General features: G+C 35.6%; 1 protein-coding gene across 1 annotated transcript; it reads left to right on the top strand.

Moving 5' to 3' along the window:
- The first annotated feature begins 255 nt into the window (after positions 1–255).
- On the top strand, positions 256–14,685 carry LOC129276087 (uncharacterized). Its single transcript, XM_054912526.2, has 8 exons — positions 256–330; positions 2,149–2,250; positions 4,067–4,325; positions 7,372–7,518; positions 8,591–8,674; positions 10,450–10,571; positions 11,241–11,606; positions 11,930–14,685. Exons 1-8 carry the CDS (start codon positions 256–258, stop codon positions 12,080–12,082), a joined length of 1,308 nt encoding a protein of 435 aa, XP_054768501.2. The 3' UTR covers positions 12,083–14,685.
- Positions 14,686–23,693: the final 9,008 nt, after the last annotated feature.

Genomic DNA, 23,693 nt, shown 5'->3' with positions numbered 1-23,693 from the left:
GTACCGACAAATTTGAGATAGAAATGAAAAATAATGAAGTCGGTGTCTTTTAGATTAGAGCTATTTTATAATGATTACATGTGAACCTGTGTGTGTTTGGATATTATAATACAGCTATACCGGATGCAATCATGAGTGGAATATATTCTTGATCTTGAAGGTCGGTAGTTGACTATTTTACGAATCGTTCCTTTTTTTTCTCTCAAGACTTAAACAGATGCGGGGATGTGATGTGTGCGGTGAATGAGCTCTGTGATGGATCTCAAACAGAACACCAATGTGAGTGTTTTCCAGGCACGGAGCGAAGTCACACAGACGGCTTGTGTAGAGGTAAGGGGAATGCCTTTAGATTCAGAAATCGTACTGTGAGATAAACAATGGCTATGTGTACAATTATATTCTGAGACGAGGCGTAAGATAAAGGTAGATTGCAGCATAGCAGGAGACACTTTTATCGCCTCACATACAGAGAAAGAAAAAAAGATGAACTGTAATTTAGGGTTACTCCAGACTGAAATTAAAAGGATTTGTACAAATAAAGAAATGCGAGAAAAACAAAACGCTGGTTTTTTTAAAAAAAAATCAAACTCGGACAAAGAATGATGAAGTTATGAGAGATGCGGATTGTTTCGAACAAACAGTTCTTTGTATGTCTTTATGAATACTGAAGAAACTGATGTCATAACCCCAATATTTTGTATTTTATTGCATGAAGTTATGTTTATTCAAATTCTGTTCTCTGAGAAGTAAAGAAAAGGAATGAATTGACAACTGATTTACGGAATGATACATTTAGTCAGTGATACAACTTATTTTATTATACGGGAGACACATGAGTGAAAATATGAAATAAACATGATTTGATATTTTCATATTTGTCTGATAAAATGTGGGAATGTAAGATATGGTAATTTTGATTTAATTTTCCGACTAGTGCTTGATGATTTTTATTCTATTTATGTGTAATTATTGTCAGTACCCCTTTGAGCTATTCAGGAGAATGATTTTGCGTTACATTGAAGTAGCAATTTAATGTAATGACGTCATTTAGCATTTACGTGTCTGACAAGGTCTTTTTTTATTATTTTTTTTTTTCGGAGTGGAGTTTAAGAGTAAATTTGACAAATTTTGTATCAATTTTAGTTATAATGTTTATTACCTACCACACGATCAGCATGACTGTGCCAGTCGAGCTGAATGTGGGCAATCCACTGTATTTTATCTTTTATATGTTTTTAATACGGAAATAAAAACTACTAATTTCTACTTCCAGAACGACCTGAGCAATCCCTGTTAGGTCTTTCGTAATCACAATTGAGCTTTACCATCCATGGTTATTAGGGGATGCTGCATAATAAGATAGATCCATTGAAAAATCGCCAGTCCGGGTTGGATTTGTTGCTAATCATGCTAATGGTGCCGATTCTGATCAAAACGCCACACTTCAATTAAGTACATTAAAAAAAGACAAAGCTTTATTACGAAGGGCATTACTAACGAATGTAATATCAAGATGAAGGTAGATAGATTCTAGCTGCGTTTCCGAAGTGGATTTTGCTGGTAGATTTGACGTATATCTGCGTTATTGTAGAGGTGTTGTGGCTTCAGACTTCAGACTTTGAACCACAGGGTCCGGGGTTCAAATCTTACCGTAGCACTCACGATAATGGACATTATGGAAGGGGTAACGAATAACCAACAATCTTAATCTGCATAAGGGGTATATCAAAATTGCCTTTTAAATAAAAGTCATCCGAATGATGCAATGCATTAGATTCGTGTGTTTCATAATGCATTCGCCGCGCACGTTCATTATCATGACGGACTTGTGGATCAATCAGGTATTTTTTTTCGGAAAGCACAAAAAAAAGGACGCGTCGCGAGAGAAGTCAAAATATTCAAAATGTTTATCTAACTCATTGATAAATTCTAAGCGGAAGGAACATTAGGGAATAATCTTTAGAACTTCGACTATAACTTAGATCCTATAAAGAACGCTGTAGTGTTTAGTGACGTTTAGCGTACTGTAGTGACGTTCGAAATAACTTCGATACCATTATTTGTTCTCTTATCTCTCAGAATTAACACATAGGTGAGATGTCACAATATAAAACGCCCGAATTTTTACATATTTTTTTTCTTTTTCAGCGCCTTGTAACAATACGTGTGACTACAGTACAGAAACATGTGAGAACGAAGAGTGTATATGTAGACCAGGAACGCAGAGAGATTACCAAGGAATCTGCACAAGTAAATACATATTTAAAATTCCGTTATCAAATCTTACTTAAAACGTATAAAACGCTAAAAAGGTAGCCACCCGTTTTTGAAGTATAGTGGATATATTTAGAAAAAGTAGAATTTAAATTTACAATGAAATCTGTTTATCTGACGGTCAGTCGGATCGGGGTCGCCCTGGCCACTAACCCGTCTCTGTGGTCTAGTGGTTAAGGCACCGGCGTTCAAAGCTGGGGGCCCGGGTTCGATTCCCGGCAGGTCATTTTTTCGGCATTGCCAATTTTTCCAAAGGGCAGATAGCTCTGGGGAACCTTGATATAAGCTATGCTTACCATTGTTCTCTTCATACATTTCTTTCACAAAATATTTAAATAAAAGAGTTGCCAAAGCTGTATTACATGTATAATTTCACACATTTATATATATATATATATATATATATATATATATATATATATATACATGTATATATATGAATATATTATTTTGTGAGAGAAATGTATTAAAAAGAGAACAATGGAAGGCGTATCTTCAATTATAATTCCCCAGAGCTATCTGCCCTTTGGAAAAATTGGTGATGCCGAAAAATGTCTCTGCCGGGAATCGAACGCGGCCCGTGCCCCCTTTTTTTGCTTGTCATTTTTTTCGTGGTCGAAAAAATATAAAAATATTTTGTTTCAACCCCCCTTTTTTGCTAGTCATTTTTTTCCGCGGGAAAATGTACCTACTTTTCGAAAAATCATGGATCCGCCCCTGATATATTGTATATATATATATATATATATATATATATATATATATATATATATATATATATATCGATATATATATTGGAATGAAGAGAACAATGCTAGGAGTAGCTTACGTCAATGTTACCCAGAGCTATCTGCCCTTTGGAAAAATTGGTGATGCCAAAAAATGTCTCTTCCGGGAATCGAACCCGGGCCCCGCCCATAAATAACGTGAATATTAATGTTCATAAAAAATGTGTACTTAAATTTGTTTATGCTGTTCTCTGATGTCTTTCGGCCAAATATACTTTAATTTCCCAATAAAAAAAGTCAATTTTTTCCCGATTTGCTCGAAATGACCTCCTATGGACTCTCTCATATGTATACATATATATATATATATATATATATACTCTCATTCATAAAGTCATCATTTCTGCATCTCAAAATTGCAACAAAATACTCATGATCATGTACCCATTTTTCTTTGTAAAGAACTTGTATAATCGGCTTTTGTTAACTATTACAGGTGTCTGGACATTTCGTTTTACGATAAGAATTTTTGAAATCAACGGAGAGGTAGCTACTTTTGATATTAGTCTCCTTGATCCATTCAGTAATAGCTACGCATCCTTATCTACATCGATTCAACAGAGTGTAAGTACAGAATAATCCTCCCTGATATTGAAATATATCAGATACAACGTACAGGAAACAAGATTATTTGTAGCTCCTACACTATGGAACTCATTTCCCTCTGAAAATCTCATTCATCTTTCAATTCATTTAAATCAACACGAAAGACGCACCTCTTCTGCAAATAGTAGTGTTGTTTGATGGCGTCATCGTCAGTAGTTATGGCTCTCGTCTTTCAGTCGGAGGGACGTTGGCTCGAATTTCCAGCCAATACGAATATATACCTAACATTGTGACTTTGGAGTATACGATACAGTTCAATTGAAATAATTTGACATTCAGAATAAGTAACTATAATGTTTCATAATTATGCTAACAACAATGCGCCTCGGAATAGATTATGTCCAGATGGTGCAACATAAATGCCTATTATGTTATTCTTACTTTTATCATCCTCTCAGATGTACAATCTATTTCATCCTACAACAAAGAGTGTGGTAACAACGACAATTGTATCTTATGCAAATGGGAGCAGTGCCTCTGGTGCAGACGGGAGTATTTATGCTGTATATGACGTGCATTTCAACACATCACGGATATCATTAGATGTGCTTACAATGCTTCAAGAAGAGTTGATACGAAGCAACTATCTTCTCAATGCTGGTGGCAATAGTAATCTGTACTTAAGCCCAAGACCTCAGGATGCTGCTGACGTGAATGGTGAGACATACGTGTGACCACGACATTCCTACTGTCTTTTCCCAATGCAGAGGTGTTGTGGCTCAGTGGATTAGTCTTCGGACTTTGAACAATTCGCGTCCTTTGGCAAGGCGTTTATCTATATTTGCCACTTTTCACCCAAGTGTAGTAAATGGGTACCCGGTAGGAAGGAATTATTTGAATGCTAGAGCGTCCGATCAGGTTAGCAGTGCTAAAGCCGGGGTAATAGCATGCAGCGCTTTCATTGCTATGATTATTTAAAGTAGAAATATATTGAAAATCGTAAAAATGGAGAATCATATATCAAATTAAAGGAGAAAATAAGGAGAACACGATGATGTACATCATTTATCATGGAGACCGATGAAACTCAGTTAATTGATAGTTTAAAGTTCTCTCTCTGAATGCTTCAAACACGCAGAATTACGTCCGCGAAATTGGGGATTTTTTTTATGACGTCACTTTCTGTACGAGAGGCGTGATTGGCTCTCCCACGTGAAGCTCCACTTGCATGCAAAACCTGTTGCGAGGGTACATTTTCTCCACACTGTCACTGAATACTTCGATCACGAAGTGAAAGAAAACCCAGAATTTTATCTAGATTTGGATTTTCAAATTGATGATTTTGAAGATGAAGAGAATGATGATGAAATGAACAACAAAGTGACATAGTTGGAGGTAAAGTTGGGGAATTACGCCGATGATGATGAGTCGGACAATTCAACTTGCAACACGATCACAATCACATGCCGATTCGCTACCAACTCATGTAGCTGCTACAAGTGCTAGCTACACCGCGCGGGCCAAATCGAATTCATGAAAATTAATTACCACACTGTCCAGACAGAGTCTCTTACCTCTGTGACTATGAAGAAGGAAAATAATGATATAACTGTACTTACAAACAAGTGAATATAATCCGAACATGAAGGCACTAATCAACTCAACGAATAGCAGCAGACGATATGCACCGACGATAAACTTCATGTGGATGAGATAGATTGTCACTCGTTCTGTTAGATGTAATTTTTATCTCATTAATTTGACAAAATTACGAAACTCGGGGAATTATTTATCTATATAAAGATATAGTAACATCTCGTATTATTTTTTAAATTACGATAAAACCTTTTTTGAAGGAAAACGTTGAGGTAAATTAAAATTAGATGTAAAAGATCATCCCGAAAATGAGTAGCTTGTATGCATGCTTGTTTGTCATTGCAAACAAACCATCTCAAACACATGTACTGGTATTCCTTGCTGATTGAGAGCTGTGCAACACGTGCATAAATCTCTCAGCCAAGGCGAGCAAGCAATACGGCATGTTTGTGATGGTTTGTTTTACGATAACATATACGAGCTGCGCATGTTGGGAATGACCTTTTACATCTAATTCTAATTTACCTCAACATTTTCCTTCAAAAAAGGTTTTGTCGTAATTTAAAGAATAACACGAGATGATACTATATTTCTATATCGATAAATAATTCCCCGAGTTTCGTAATTTTGTCAAATTAATGAGATAAAAATTACATATAACAGAACGAGTGACAATCTATCCCAGCCACATGAAGTTTATCGTCGGTGCATATCGTCTGCTGCTATTCGTTGAGTTGATTTGCCTTCATGCAGGTTCGGATTATATTCACTTGTGATTGTGATCGTGTTGCAAGTTGAATTGTCCGACTCATCATCATCGGCGTAATTCCCCCGAATTTACCTCCATCTATGTCACTTTGTTGTTCATTTCATCATCATTCTCTTCATCTTCAAAATCATAAATTTGAAAATCCAAATCTAGATAAAATTCTGGGTTTTCTTTCATTTTGTGATCGAAGTATTCAGTGACAGTGTGGAGAAAACGTACCCTCGCAACATGTTTTGCATGCAAGTGGAGCTTCACGTGGGAGAGCCAATCGCGCCTCTCGTACAGAAAGTGACGTCATCAAATTCGAGTCAATTCAGAGACAGATGCGAGGCATATTTCGGAGAGGCATTTTGGCGTTTTTTAATTGGAGATTTTCACCTTGTGTATTATTTTCGTTATTTTTGAATGACCCACTGATAATCCCCACATCATTACCTTTCCATTGATATATAATAAGACCACATTCATAATCAATATATTTCTCCTTTAATGCACATGCTGAATAATATACGTGTTGGGTTAAATTCTACACGGTAAAGTAAAAAAAAAGGCGACATGCAAATTACACAACACTTTTGGGCATTTTATGAACGAATCATACATGTTCATTTTTGACAGGTACTTGGTTAACCTTGTTTGGTTTACACCATATGCCGAAAACACCCATGTGAAGCACTGTATACAATAGTGATCAAAAGTTCGCGAGCTACACCAGAAAATTAGCATATTCAAAGTGTTCAAGTTCGGCCATGTTTTTTATATTTATTGGGAAGTCAAGTGATGAAATATCACATTCAATAAAGTTTGTTTTTCTGGGCTCGCCGAATATTGTACTATTTTTGTTTACATTTAACAATCAGCATGGAGGACTGCATTTCTTGGTGGGGTTCACTAACTTTTGAGCACAACTGTACTTCTAAAAATACAATCTTCAGTATTTTATGTTACTTGAAATTGGAGCCACTTCTTTTACCTGGATTTTTGCTCAGTCCCCTTTAGATACTTTCATTGCAAGACAGCTAAGTCAATAGGGAAGTCGGTACCCCCCCCCCAAAAAAAAAGTAAACAAACAGGCTCCCCCTCCTACGTTACGATTGCAGGCTTAGGAAACAGTAATACAAACTTTGGTGCTCGAATGTTGGGCATATTTTGTAATGCATTGACCATGTGCTATCCAATGTTGGCCTCCAAATTAATTGTGCTATAATCGCCAAACGTTTTGTTGGGGACTTCAAGATATGATTATAAATAAACACCTTAGTAAGAGAGAGAGAGCTCTATGAATACATCACGTAAAAAACAGTATTTCGGTGTGGAAAAGGATATCAAATGCATTTATTTATAGCGCCACCGATGCTTAAACTGATTATCACGGCATATTTTGTTTTCTCAAAAAAGCAATTGACGAATGTTTGTTGGGAGAGGATGATTGTTCAACTAATGCAAGGTGTACTGATCTGAACGACGCTGGTGGGTTTAAATGTGCCTGCGATCCCGAGTATGAAGACATCCTTCCTGAGCTACCAGGGAGGCTATGCACCCTAAGTAAGTAGTACAGTTCAATAACCAAATCAACTTAACACAAACTTGTCGCATGGCAGGTGCATTTTAGATTAATCACTTTGCTTTGCCAAAATTGACCTTGGAAAGGGTTGCGCCAACCTTTTTCGTAAGGTTCTACGATATGCCTGAGAGGTACCAACATTTCCTCCTTTTCTATGACCTGACATCTTGAAGACTAACATTTTTTTTAAGAGTAAGTTATGATTCCAGGGATGTATTAGTAGAGCTGTTCTTTAAGCTGTTTTCACTTCGTGGACAACCAAATGAAGTACAAAGATAAAATAACAATCATAACAGTATGATAATGGCAAAAAGAAGCTGCTGAAAAGTGCTTATCTAATAAAAGAGAGCCAATGGAGTGAATTAGAAAGTCAAAAAGGGGCCTAAGCTTTCGATCCTAGCAGAATCTTCGTCGGAGGCAAAATGACAAACATATAAAGTGGAACAACCATAATATAGACCACAAACAAGCTACAGCAACACTAGAAACAAGGAGACAAAAGGGGCATTAGTGAGTAGAGAAGACCAATCAGGCTAGTGAAGGGGATGAAAGAAAAGGAGTAGGCAGACACAAAGGGAAGTTAGTGTAAGTAAGGCCAGTAAAAGACCTCAAGCCAAGAGGGATTAAGATAATGACTTTCCATTATGATAATGGTAATAATTGAAATATACCCAACAATATTGCATGAATTCATGTTTCGTATTTGAAAATGTATGCCCATTCTGTTTTATAAATGTATTAATTAATTCAATTAGTATAAGTTTGGGATTGTCATTTTTTCAAGCAATCTGCTTATGATGACAATCCTTCTCCTGCAAATTGTGAATATCATATAGTTAATCATTTTTGTCTGAAATTATCTTTTTAATACTCTTTATTTATGATTCATGCCAAAAATGCTAGCATATTATGTTTATTATGTTATGAAAAAAAAAAGTAATATATATATATATATATATTGCATATGTTTGGAATTCATGTGTATTTACCAGTATTTTTTGTACAATAATATTCTGACAACATATTGTTATCCTGGTTATGTCTTTACCGCAGTTGTCACGAATGGCACCAATTCGACCGATTTTATTTCTACGCGGCCCATCACCACTGTCTCGCCGTCATCTTCTACATCAATCGGTAATTTATTTTTTTCGTAATTTTGTCTCCATTGTGATATATTTATGATATTTTTAGACCACGGGTCGGATGACTGATAAATATTTATTGGCACAATGATGTGACAGTGTGTCTGTAGGAGAGAGAGAGAGAGAGCGCGCACGGGGGGGGGGGGGGGGTGGGGAAGGGTAAAGGGGACACCAAGAAACGGTGGCCTAAGTAGAGGACTCGGGTTCTATTCTATAATTGTGGTTCAACTATGGACTGCTAATTGTGATCAGTACAGGTTCAATTAACATCACACTTGGCGCTCCATTCTTTCGTAACTTTCTGAGTATGATATAAATACAAACGCAATTTGACATGTTCGGCTGCCCTATTTTTTGCACAGCCAGAGTTAGATCGTGGCCTTAGTTAAAGATCAAGTCAACCTCAGTTATTCTATTTTGATTCAATAGAGAAATATCAGACAAGCATAATGCTGAAAATTTCATCAAAAATCGGATGTAAAATAAGAAAGTTAGGACATTTTAAAGTTTTCCTTTTTTTTTCACAAAATAGTTATATGCACAATTTTGTAACATGCTAATGTATTGAGAGAATCGATGATGTCCCTTACTATTTATTTTGTTTTTATTGTTTGAATTATACAATACTTCAATTTTTACAGATTTGACAATAAGGACAAACTTGAATGAACCATAAAATGTAAAAAAAATATGGTAATTCCACATGTCCAGGGGGAAATGAAACTCTCTTTTACAGGACAATGGGGAGAAAATAAGAATATTAAAAAAATCAAAATAAATAGTGAGTAAGTGATGTCATCATTTCCCTCATTTGCATACCGACCGAAATAAAACGAAACTTTAAAATGTCATAATTATCTTATTTTATATCTGATTTTGATGAAGTTTTCAGCATTATGTTTGTTGGATTTGTCTCTTTTTATTCAAATCATTTTTTTGTTGAATTTTGTGGATTTGTCCTTTAACGTGGAATTTAGAAAACAGGTCGATGATTGTGCACTCCATTATTCCTTTAATATATCATGTTACATGTTTGTGCAGGTGTAACCAGCGTCACAAATGGGACTGATTCCACCACTTCATCGGTCAGCACGACTCTCTCACCATCGCAAATAAGTTCCACATCACTAGGTAAAATTTTCTTTAGCTTTGGAAAATAAGGGAGGGTTAATAGGTGCTTCATGATATGTGTGAGGATGTGTGTGTGTGCGTGTGTTTGTGTGAGTGAGAGACAGAGGATGTATGTAGGAGAGTAGGTACGAGAGGATTGAAACATGGACAGATGTGAATGGAAATAGAATTTTAGCTTGAAATTTGATAAAGTACAAGTTTTATTGTTCATCAGAAATTCGGCGGATGACGTAGTGATATATCTACTTTAGATATTTAGATATTACATTCAATTCAGTTTCGTTTAGTGTAGACCTTATTTGGCTCTACAGATAAGTCAAATAACATACATGATGAATGCCCAATTAAATGCCCATACACCCACGCGCGCACCCTCACTATTGTATCCAATGTCATATACATACGTCATACATGCTTTACCATTACACGTTCTCTGTCTAACTTATATACCAAACCATGCCCATGATCTCTTTGCTTTAACCCCAAAATACAGTAAAATAAAAGCCCTTTCATTAATATTTTCAGCTTCGAGAACAAAAGCCAAGTGATTACGATGTTTTATTTTGGAATCATGTTTGCTGAATGAAATATAATAACAACTCCAGTCCCACGCTCTATTCTTTGTCTTTAATGCAGAAACTTGGCAGATTGTAGTAATTTCGATCGGATGTCTATCCGCTGGTCTTCTTCTTGCACTGTGCTGTTGCTGCCTATTCTTAATTCCTTTACGGCGTCGACGTTACAATCAGAAGCCAGAGGTACATTGAACCTTTTATTTTAGGGTAGACGAGGAAGGCGATGTCGGAAATATGTTGGATGCCTTGCCTATCTACAGATAATCAAATACCATGCATTGTTCCCCTTGTAGTACAGGATAAGTCTGACATGCAGTTCTTAAAGATTCGTCAGTCAATCCTGTCTGTCAGGGCGGTCCATTTACAAAACTTGAGCGATTTGGGGGGACTTTTGTTCCTAAACTTAGATGATCAACCAAAGTTGCAAATCCTCAGAACAAAACTTGCAATGGACAACCAGATATCGCAAGGTTCGCTTTAAAAACCGTCGTATTACGCATTTACGTATCTTCTTCGTTGGTCGTATTAAAAGGCGAGTTTGAAACAGTCATTTTAATGAATTAACCGCGATTTTATTTCATGTTTTTATTTTATTCTTTTACCAGGATAAACGTATGGAATTATATTGAACGGTTGTTTTCTACTCGCTGTGCGGGTACCGTAATGAAATGTGACTACAGCTTTAGCAACCTCGTAAAATTAGCGAGCCGTGTTTCGGCGACGAATTAATTCAGGACCATAGGAACTGATATCTACTCCACTGCCTTCACATATTATTTAATAAATGGAAACAACCAGCTTTATTTATCAGTTGTATTAATTGTATACCGTTGGCCTGTTTTTTTTTCTCAGGAATCAATGATATATAACTACGCGAACCATCAAATGATCGAGCCTGCTGCGTTCTTTGCCCGAATGTACGAAGGATCCTCGAATGAAACATCAGACTTCCCAAGCGTCCGAACAAGAAGTAGCAGACCATTTTCACAATCCGTGGTTTCTAATCCTATAGCTGTAGCTGAACCATTATCATCCCATGATCCTCTAGTGGATGACGTCACTGAGAGGGATTATGTCACGGAGAGTGTGCGCCACTATGCAGTTGATCCAAGGGAGACGTCCATAAGGGAAAGTTTTAAGCGGGTTCTAAATGATGTTTTAGCGAGGGGCCCTCCGGATCAGAGAGGCATGCGAGCCAGGGTTCCAGATCATTTAGCGGTGAGTATTTAGTAATAGAACAGATTTGGTTTGTAATATACAAAATAAAAAAATTAAGAAAACTCCATAAAACTATATATAAATGATTTTGAAATTCAGAAAGTGCAATAATTAATGATTGTTCAAATCAATTAAAAAATTAGCTTGCAAGCTAACATTATATTTCAAGAAATCGGAATCGAATGAAATTATGTAAACAATACTAGTCAATCTAACTTGTCTCGCTGATCATGCTGATGGGTTTTTGTACGTTTTCGACAAACAAATTTAAGTTAACATAACGATAATGTTGATGAGATGATCTTCTCTTAAATCTCTTTCAGGCATTTTTGGAGGAAAGCAGATCATCATCAATAAACGATGGAATCATCAACAATACTTTCGATGATGTCGAATCACCGTCATTGCCACAGGGTAGACAACCAATCACTCCGAATATGTTTTTTGCAAGAATGATTGATGGTTCCGAGCGATAACGGTTGCAACACACACAGAGCTATGTGAAATACGATGCGAAGGAAATATATTATTCAAATATGTGAAAATATATTGTTCCTTTTAAAAAGGAGTAGAATGAAGGAAAAAATGTAAATGTATTTTCTCGAATTTCATCGTAATAACAACGATACCTCATCTATCTGACGTGTTTGAATAATCAAAAACGAAATCGAAATTGTAGTACTAGAAAAAATATAAATTATCCTACATTCTTATCTTCTCATCTTCTTCTTTAAGATACATGTGTATCATGTAAAGCTGTATAAAAAATATGTATTATATACATTTACCTATTTATTCAGACTTGATCGTTTTTGTTTTTTGTTTTGCATTAAACAAACAGGGTAGTTACGTCTTTCCTCAATGGTACGATTGATATTATTTGATCTATGTTACAACAAAGTATTTATATTACTTATTACGCAGAGTACCGCTTAGTTAATATTTGTTAATTTCGCACTATGTTTAAGTAAGTCATTACATATTGCGTTTTCCATGAAGTTGAAATAATATTGATCACATAAATTACCACGAATGTAACATTAAAGAAATAGTTATACATGTATCAATAAAATTGCAGTAAATACAAATGCAAAAATAAAAGAAACCTCGAGAACGCAGAAAGTAATGGAGCGGGATGTTTGTTTTTCTTTTTAAGAAACCTTCTTTGTGTTTATATATAGAATACATATTTGAGTTTATTTTGGTTGACTTTAAAAGCTGCAAGAGGACCTGTCGAATTCTGTTTCAGTTTACAGACACGACATATCTTGCCTTTTACGTATGCCAACTTTCTACGTAGGGTGTGTGTTTATATGAATCTTTCGAATCATCCAACATGGGCGCGGATCCTTCTTCGCGTTTATACAGATAATTCCAATATAAAATCATATTGGCTGATTCGCCGTGTCTATTCAGAAGAAGAAACTGGAGATGTCCTCTCGCATCAACCGGAATATGCCGGAATGAGCTCGAAGGGTGCATGTGGATTCTTTATATAAACATGGAGACAGGCGTGATATGAAAGCAGATGAGAGTGATTTTGTGCTATGCAGCAGATTTTTCTTATATTAAATACTGCTAATTCATTGAATAGTTTTTACTTATGCATCCTCGGCCAAAACTTCTGATAAGATATAAGGATGTAGATTTGTTTCATACATCGATTGAATTCAGGCACTGTACAGATACACGGGGTGAAACCAATTTACTGGTAATCTTCATCATGTTTATGATTTTTCAATGTGTCACGGGCTTTGATTTCATTAATATATTATTTAGACTTGCTTGTTAAATTTATGTTATTTCTCCTAATCTTTATAATGTTATATTTGGAATGCCAGTGCCTGTAAGAACGGTATAAATAAGATATATCCCTAATCGTTTTCTTACTAATGCTTAATGACAAAGGCAAATTGACAGTGCGTAAGACGTCATTAAGCGAAGTTTTCAAAGGTTGTGATGCACTTTAATTGTTATAGAGCAATTCCCAGTAAATACGTAAATGCCATGTTATTTCATTTTTTGAGTATGCAAATTTCGTTTATGATATAAAAAAAGATGGAACTGGAAATCAAAATTGCACATGGGTGTGTGCGAGAAGCGGGATACATGTATACGAATTTTATTACGTCACGGATTGGTAAAATCATTAATAAATATAATTATGAACAGTATCACTTAACCGAGGAAGTCTCTCTTGTTTTTTAATTATTTAAATGTATTATGACGTACAGTAAATAGAAAGTAAGGTGAACTTTGGTCATGGCCTACATGTCTATCATTGGAATTGTACGCGATATTGCACTACAATGGATTTCATTTTTCCGTTGATATTTCGAAACCCTGGAGGTACATTTCGTCAAGTCCTAATGCAGCTCACAGAATCTGAGTTGAAAAGTTTCCGGTTAGCTGCAACAGAGTATCGCAAATATGACTGTCACAGTGCGCCATCTGTTGTTAAAGGGGAATCCAACCCAAACAAAAACTTGTTTTTATAGGGAAAAGAAAAATCAGACAAGTTGAGATGTGAAAGTTTGAACAATATTGGACAAACAACAAGAAAGTTATGAATTTTTAAAGTTGTAAATATTGGTAATCACTATACCCATGGAGACTTCAAATTGGCCGCATATGGGATGTCATAGTGATGTAAGGCAAGGACTACTCTTCCATGTACTCCAATACATATTTTGGCTAAAATGTAATTTTTCCCAAAAGTTTTATTTCAAATTATATTTTTCTTTCATGAGGACATAAAACAATATACTACCTGGGTTATATTTAGATTACTGCCCCAGGGGAATGGGTACTTAAGAGAAAACCACAAATCCCTGATAATAAAGTACATGGCCTATGGGAAAGTTGTCCTTGCCCCTTGTCATAATTTACTCACTCAGTTGCCAATTTGAAATCTACATAGTATTAGTGATCTCAATTTTAAAGCAGCTATAACTTTCTTATTGCTTGTCCGATTTCTTTCAAACTTTCACCATTCTGTTTAATTTATTTTTCTACTTCCCAACACAACATTTTATGGCCAAGGCTGGATTCCCCTTTAACTTACAAAACCGAGAAGATTTCAAGGAAATAAATGAAAAAAAAAATGCATTATAATTGTACATGGCCATGTTCTTAAAAATGATTTAAACCCAAGTTGATATAACAATATCAAGCACATCTTGTGTCTTTGATAGGTAACCGTGGTTAGTGTCAGCGTTTCCACGGTTCAAAATGTGTTCTTTCTGTTTATGTTGCACAAACTTGAAACCTTGTTTTTTCCTTATTTTATAAGCTCTTGCTGTATACCTTCTGCATTCAATCAAGTACTTGTGTGGGTTTTCCTGACCAATTTTGTTAAGTAATTTAAAGATTATGATATCCTCGTTTAAGATCAATAAGCATCTCGAAATTTCGCTGGCAATTTATTGATGGTTTTGGTCTTGGGGTGGCATTCCACATACGTACATACTGTTCATAAATGACAGAAAAAAGACACAATTTATACAAACCCACAAGAGCCATTGATTTTACATGCAAAGGGGGAGGTTATATGTTCATGTGCATCCCAAATGTGCAGTACTAATGAGGATTAAATGAAGGGTTTTAAACAAAATTGTGTAAAAAGAATTATTAATCCGAAGTATGACCGTACATTCACATTTGATTATGATTTCATAAAAAACAAGAACAATAACTTTCTGTAATCAGAGGATTTCATGCATAATTTAATGATTCATTTAATATATAATAAATAGATTCAAGCTTATTTATATGTTTGTCAAACATTACAGAACAAAAGTAGTATAATGTAAGTTAACAGATAATATAAAACAAGAGTAACAGGAGTAGTATACAATGTATACACAATAAAACAAAATTATACAGGGAGCCTTATCGAAGCATAGCTTGTGTGATTAAGGCCCCTACGATATTCGATAAAAAATTAACTGTTTCAGTGTAATAAAATGCAGTAATATAAATATGTATAAAAAACACAAAAGTATGGTATATGTACCGATGAAACAGAATAACAACTTGAATAGGAATGTAGGAACAAAGGAATAAAAAGAGAAATGGGGGAGAGAAAATAGAAATAAGAACATGAGTAATATCTTGGAGAATAAGAATAAGCAGGAGGAGGGAGAGAAAAAGAAGAAGAAGAAGATGAAGAAGAATAAGATGAAGAAGAAGGAGGAGAAAAGGAAGAAGAAGAAAAAGGAGTAGGAGAAGAAGAAGATCAAGAAGGAAGATTACTAATCAGGGGGCTGGGAGAGGAGGGCATGACGTATTTATTCTTCATTGTTCAATGCATGAACTCGTAAAGAAGCTTAAATAGATTACAAACATATTCTTTAAAAAGCTTTTCCATGTTTAAAACGTCTCGATGTCGACTAAACAAAAGATCTTTAGTATGTACCTTAAAACATGACATGAAAAGATGGGATATGAATTTCAAGGATCTAACGGAATATTTCTATTCTCGGGCACTAGAAAATTAATAATTATTCCGATTTATGTTAGTTTCCTATTTTATATATATCTTAAAGGAGAATGAAACCCTTGGAGCAAGTTAGCTTTTGTGAAAGCAGAAAAATCAAAGAAAAAGATCAACAAATATTTGAGTAAAATAGGACTAGCAATAGAAGAGTAATGAGCATTTGAATGTCAAGATCACTAATGCTATGGAGATCCTCCAATTGGCAATGCGACCAAGATCTATGATGTCACAGATGAACAACTCTCCCCTTTTGGACACTGAAAATATACCCCAAAACATCTCTTTTTGCTCATTCTAATCATATGACAAATGATTCATCAATGATATAATGTTGTGAAACCTCTGTAATTGTCCTCTCATAAAGAGAACACCTCACCTTGTGAAAGACTCTATAAAAGTGAGAATATATTTATAAAGTGAAATAAGTACTAAAGTAATGAGGGAGTTGTACGTGTGTGACATCACAGATCTTGGTCGCATTGCCAATGGGAGGTTCTACATGGCATTAGTGATCTCAATATTCAATTGCTCATAACTTCTTATTATTCATTCAATCTTCCTCAAACTTTCACCAATATGTTTCTTTGATTTTTCTCTTTGATATGAATTCAGCTGGTTTCAAGGGTTTCATTCTCCTTTAATGGAAATACATTGAAGGTATACCAAGTATAAAGCGAACAATTATTGCGAGAGATAGGAATGTGTTATGGGAGAGAACAATTTATTGAAAGAGAGAGTGGGTGTGTGTCGGGGAGGGTGACGGTGCTAGTGTGCGTGTACATTGCCTATGTTAGTGGAGTTTGTCAGGGTGTATGTGAGTGAGGGTGTGTCTGTGGGAGAAAGAAGCAAGAAAGAAATACAGAAAGAAACCGGAGATGCACCCGCGTTAAGTGGTTCTGACGCTCGCTTGCCTTTTATACAGAGGTTCGATGGTTAAAAATTACTGCCAAGGGCAGAAGGAGTCGTTTTTTCGGTGAAACAAAAACAAAACATAACAACAAAAAAGACTAACCTTGTGTTGCGCTCGATCAATGCTAAGTAAACGGATTCCTGGCAAGATCTATAGGAGGTCTGATTCTTTCTTCAAGCATTTGACTGGATTGCGACAAGCATGACAAGTTATGATTCATCACGGAATTAATGCTGATGATATTCAACTGATAATTTCTTTCGATTCCACTCACATAGCAGCGGCAACTGCCATTCGTCGACTACAAACATGTTTATCTGATGTTTATGCCTGGATGCGTACCCATTCTTTGAAATTTTATTTTAGTCAAATGTGAATTTTTTATGTTTGGCTCGATAGTACAGCTAAACAAAATTGATGTCAATTTTTTTTCATTTTCTGGACACACGATCAACTTGTCTCATACTTGTCGCAATCTCGGAGTGATTTTTTATTCACACGTGTATGACTATGTCTCCTCAAATCTCAAACATATGTAAATCAGTTATGTACCAACTACGGATTGTTGGTTTATTCGGAAACACTTGTCAAAGTCTGCCACAGAGAAAATAGTATATGCCTTAATTTCTTTCCGTCTTGATTCTTGCAACGTTCAATTATCCCAGAAACAGTTATCTCAGCTTCAAAAGCTTCAAAATGCTGCAGCTCGTATTGTCACATTGTCAAACAGATTCTTACATATTACCCCACTTCTGACTTCTGAATTCGCTGCACTTGCTCCCTATCAAGGATCGGATAACTTTTAAGATTGTGTTGCTTGCCACTCATTGTATTGATGGATCCGCTCCTCAATTCAATTTTCCGTTGCACCAGGTCTCTACGCTCTTCAACATCGCGTCTGCTTGAGGTCCCAAAAGTTTCAAATACTTGGGGGGGGGGGATGCTTTGCTCATTCGTGTCCCATACTATGGAACAGACTTCCTGAAAACATAAAAAATTGCATCTCTGTTGAGTCCTTCAAAATTTCTCCTAAAACCTTTATTTTTACTTCTTAATTTCTTTATGTGCCTTAGGCATTCTACAGAGTGGATTTGGTGCTTTATAAACCACGTTTATTATTATTATTTATTTTCAACATTCATTCGTTTGAATGCTTTGTGCGCTGGGATGGTGACCGGGCTAAACCAGGGTATAGGCATGGTGATAATTAGATCTCGTGAAGGGATGGCTGGTAATGAAGGGGTTGCAAGGGCATCGATGATTGATCAAAGGAAGGATGACATCCCGTCATCCACCCCCCCCCCCCCAAAAAAAAAGGGAAAAAATAAGAGGTAAGTAGTTAGCGCCACTCATGGGCAGCATTTTCCTGTACTAAAAGTTTTGACGAGCAGAAGATAAACGGTTATCACTATCCACCAGCCCACGGGGAAATTTTGGGTAAAAAATAAAAATTAAATAAACCACTGAAGAGGCGGAGGGGGGGGGGGGGTGGGGATTGGCGCTTTCTAAATCCTCCTGGAGTGGGTTAGGTGAGAAAAACCAATAGGCCTTCGAAATGAGCCACTGACGGTCTTTTATTAGTTTGTTTATATTATGCTCTATTTCATTGGGCAAAATAATATTGAGAATTCACTGCCATAATAAAGCAGATCAGTCGCTGGAATTTGGTTGTAAACTATTTGAGTAAATCATTAAATTCGTACATTGATGTTATTAAATAGTGTAAAAAGTCATATCTAATTTTATTCTGTGATGGTGATTAAGAAGTATGCATGTTTTCTCCACTCATCTCAATCCTCTTGCCGCAATGTTCGCGAGGTACCAAGTCCAAGCATTTACATGTTTGCTCAATGGGAGTTTCTTGTGAAACACAAAGGCGTGTGTTTTGGTAAAAATGGTATACCACGGGCGTACTGCGATGCAAAATATTAGTTCATCTATTATTCGTTCTGTCTGTTTTCTAGTCTTTGACATTTGAATATTTGAACAAATGCTATGATATATGAATATCAAATTTGTGTTGTGGGACTCTTCCCCCGTTTTCAGTATCCTGGATTACCAAGTCTTGAATCATGTTTTCTCCATGTTTTCATTGTGCTTAGAGCTCTTGATGACGTCAATAATGTGAACTCAACAATATATTTTCCCTTGTTATTTATATTTGAAGCTGAAATCGGATGTTTAGTCCTCATACTAAAACGGTATATGATAACTCCTTACTTATAAATGAAATGTAAAAATACCCGTTTTGCAGAATTGAAAGCGACACTCAGAGATGATGATAGTGAGGTCCTGATGATTTCTGACTCAATTATGACTATTGTTATCATTGTCATTAATGGTACTATTTTCATTAAGTATAAGTAGGATTATTTTCTTGTCATCCGGATTAAGCTAAACTATCTCTCTAATGTTATTAGTATTTTTATTATCATTTATTAATTTGTTTCATTTTCATCATGTTTATTACCATTATCATCGTCATCATAATCAATAATGGATTTAAACCCAAGACCACCATTCTTGATTTACGTGATTGGTTGATTCATTTATTTCAATATTTCATTAAAAAACATAAATAACAAAACAGTACATGTAATTACAAAATAAAGTACAAGTTACATATACATAAATATTCCAATACAAAAAGAAAATATTTATTAAAACATTAAACTGAATGCTAAATACAACTTATTTACAAAGAAAAAAAGAAGAAGAGAAACAGTAATATTATTATCATTGAATAAGTCATATATTATCATCCCAATTTTGTATCAATTAAACTTTTAGATTCATACCGTCTTTCCATGCTGTCCCGGCCTGCAGATCAGACGCGGGCAAAAACACAGATCTGGGGATAATATTTTGAATAATATCTTGAAATGCGCGGTAATAATTGCCGGGGGCAGACTTGACTTCGTGTTTACACGTAAAAAAATCAGACCTGCACCGACTCGCACGTCTGATCCTACTATTTTAGCGGAGCAAAATTTATGTGTCTGCCACGCGAGCCGGGGCAAGTCAATTGCGTTTAAGCCCCTTTCACAATTGACGTACGACCACTTGCGACCTTTTAGTCGTGCGACAGGCTGCAACAGGCATCAATCGCCAGTCATCTCATAATATCGCACATAGGCTTTCACAGTTGCAACAGCTGTCGTACAACAAAAACAACCAGTAAAACCCGTTGCACGAGTAAGTCGCTTATGATCCTATTGTGCTCGTGCGATCACATGCGAGTGTTGCACGAGGGATTGCGAGGGGAACGGTCGCACACAACGGTAGTGCAATGTTGTAAGCCGTTGCGATCGGTCTTGCAACAGTCTTATGGCCCATCATATTATCGCACCCAGTCGCAAGACAGGTCTCTGTACATGTAGGTCGCTAGCACATGTGCAAGTGTTGTACGACCTCCAGTCGAGTAAATGCGACTACTTAGTTGTGCCACCTGTCGCACCAAGTCGTGCAACGTTGAACAACACTCCCACGATGATCGCCCGACCGATGGTACGACCCCGGATACGAGCTGATGCGAGTGAATCAGTCGTATTTGATCGCGTTCTGATTTTGAACATGTTCAAAGTTCAGATGTGACCAGTCACGACCACCTTGAGTTCGTGCGACCGTCTACAACGACTGCGAGTGCTCGCAAGTCACCAAGAGATCGATCGTGCAACAGCAGGAAAAAACTGTTGCAGGCGGTCGTAAACTGGTCGGATGTCAATTGTGAAAGGGGCTGTACGGTCGCATACATGCGAATGCAACGGTAGTGGAATGTTGTAAGCCGTAATTTCGATCGGTCTTGCAACAGTCTTATATTATCGCAACCAGTCGCAAGACTGGTCTCTGTAGGTATCTAGCGCATGTGCAAGTGTTGTACGACCTCCAGTCGACTAAATGCGACTATACGTAGTTGTGTCACCTCTCGCACCAAGTCGTACAACGTTGAACAACACTCACACGATGATCGCCCGACCGATGGTACGACCTGATGCGAGTAAATCAATCGTATTTGATCGCGTTTGGATTTTGAACATGTTCAAATTCAGATGCGACCAGTCACGACCACCTCCGACCACCTCAAATTCGTGCGTTCGTCTACAACCACTGCGAGTGCTCGCAAGACACCAAGAGATCGATCGTGCAACAACAAGAAAAAACTGTTGCAGGCGGTCGTAAACAGGTCGTACGTCAATTGTGAAAGGGGCACGCATAAAAAAGGCGCGTCTGCAACGCGAGCAGGTGCAGCGTTAGCCTCTTGTCGAGGCCCTGTCGGCTTCTTTCCGAGCGAACATGGCTAATAGTCCAGTCAATATAGGGTTTGACCCACCACTAATTGCAACACGAGATATTCCACTGCAATGCTTTCAAGGAAGGTCCCCTAAACAACATACTAAAAGTCCCAAGAAATCCAAGCAGTGGAAATTTATGAAATTTGCATATTATGCAAATTAGCCATAAAAAGTAAGAAAAATAAGGAAAATAGCCCAAAGATTACAAATTGAGTGTCCAAAACAATTTAATTTGAGCGAAAATTCATGATAAATAACTGTATTCAATGTTTTTTGTCAAAAGTGCAAAAAAATCTACCTCATTTGCATAATATGCAAATAAGCATCCTTTATGGAAAAATGTGTAGGAATTGTGATTTTTCTCTCATTATCTGCTTGAAAATTTCATTAATGTTGGAATTTACATGCTGCTATCACTAAGGACGTTGAATACATTTGTATTCAGCTTAGTGTCTGTAGTGTAATTTGCATATTATGCAAATAAAAGTATGTTATAAATATTAAAAAAAACACACTGGTGATACATCCCTCAAAAATTGCAAGTAGATTATCTATTAAAATTGGAATATGGCAATACCTTACAGGAAGATTTCCTAAACACCATATTAAAAGTCCTTAAATATACAAGCATATGGGAAAATCACAAAATTTGCATTTTATGCAAATTAGCCATAATAAATTACAAATAAGGAAAATAATCCAAATATTGGAAATCAAGTGCAATCAATACGAATTGAACTGAAGCCCATGACAAGTTTTACAAATTTATTTATGTTTTAAATAAAAAATCGTAAATAAATCTACCTCATTTGCATATATATAAGCATCTTTATATGGAAAAAATCCAGAAATTTTGATTTTTCTCACAAAAACAGTTATGAAAACATTTCAGTCTAGATCAATATGATTTGATCACTAAGAATGGCAAATACATTAATAATCAGCTTAATATCTGAAGTGTAATTTACATATTATGCAAATAAGCATCCGACATGTTATAAATATTCAAGGAAACACATAAGTGATACTTTCCTCTAATATTCCATGTAGAGTATGTGTATTAACCATGATGACCTTCCCTACACTTCTTTTTTTTTTTTTTTTTTAATGAGTTTTATTCGCAATTCACATTTTAACAAAAATATCTCAGAAACAGATACATATTCTTTTACATTCATATAGATAGACACCATGAAAAGTTAAACTAATATACAACATATCTTATTCAAAACAACAAAAATAGATCTATACCCTATACTCTTTCATAGTAATTATATTCCACTTTTTTCTGTGAAACTCCGAACGATTATGTTTAAAAGAAATGTAGCGTTCTGTTTTTTCTAATTGTGTTAGAGCGCATACAAACGATTTAAAAAGAGGAATTGTTTTACTATATTTACATGAAAAAATGAAATATTTGCCGTACAGTATTATGGTATTTACCAAATAGAAATGTTTTTTTTCCAATGTTCCAAAACAGATTTCTAAATTAGATAACTTATAAGAACGGATATTTCTTAAAGTCAACCAAGCACACAAATCGTTCCAAAAGTTTGAAACAAATTGGCATTCGAAAAACAGATGCATCAATGTTTGATTTTGTTCGTTACAAAAATCACATATGTCTTGATCAAAAATTCCGATTTTATATAAATAACGATTTGTCGAGACTTTTCTGTGTATAAATTTAAATTGGAAATTCCTTAGTTTGTTATCTATTGACGATTTGTATATCAGAGTAAAACGAGAATCCCAAATTTCATTATTTGATAATTGCAGTGAAAGGTCGTTTTCCCATTTGTAACATTGATCTGTCTCTGACATGTCCAAAGTATAATTACTTATAAAATGAGAATAACATAGTTTAGAAACTTTTTTGTGTTTAAGGAAATTACATAATCGATCGTCGTGTGGTTCAAAATGTGTATTCTGTTTTATGTATTTGTTTCTAATAACTCTTTTCCATTCTTTTGGTATGGCAGATAATAATGAATTATACATCATTATGGATGTGTAACCGTAGTTTTCAACTAAAGCCTCAAAAGATTTAAAAAGTCCATCTTCTGTTAGAAAATCGTAAATAGTGTTTAAAGAAGATTCGGACCATCTTTGAATATAAAGAGGTTTTCCATCGACTAAAATGTGTGAATTGAACCACAGGGGTTGCGACAGTATTTCCTTAAACTTAACAGGATTATAGTATCTGTAATATGACCATGAACTCAATACATCATTCCAAAATGTTTCGGTACATGGATTGAATAATATATGACTTTTGCTAATATTCCAAATCGTAAATTTGCTTTCACCAATGAAACGAACAGATTCTTTAAAAAAACACTTCCATTTCCCATTGTTATCATCATCTAAAAATCTTTTGACCCATG

Source organism: Lytechinus pictus, chromosome 14 (genome assembly GCF_037042905.1).
Source record: "Lytechinus pictus isolate F3 Inbred chromosome 14, Lp3.0, whole genome shotgun sequence".
NCBI lineage: Eukaryota > Metazoa > Echinodermata > Echinoidea > Temnopleuroida > Toxopneustidae > Lytechinus > Lytechinus pictus.
The sequence above is the reverse complement of the archived record's forward strand: the minus strand, read 5'-3'. Positions and strand labels throughout refer to the sequence as shown.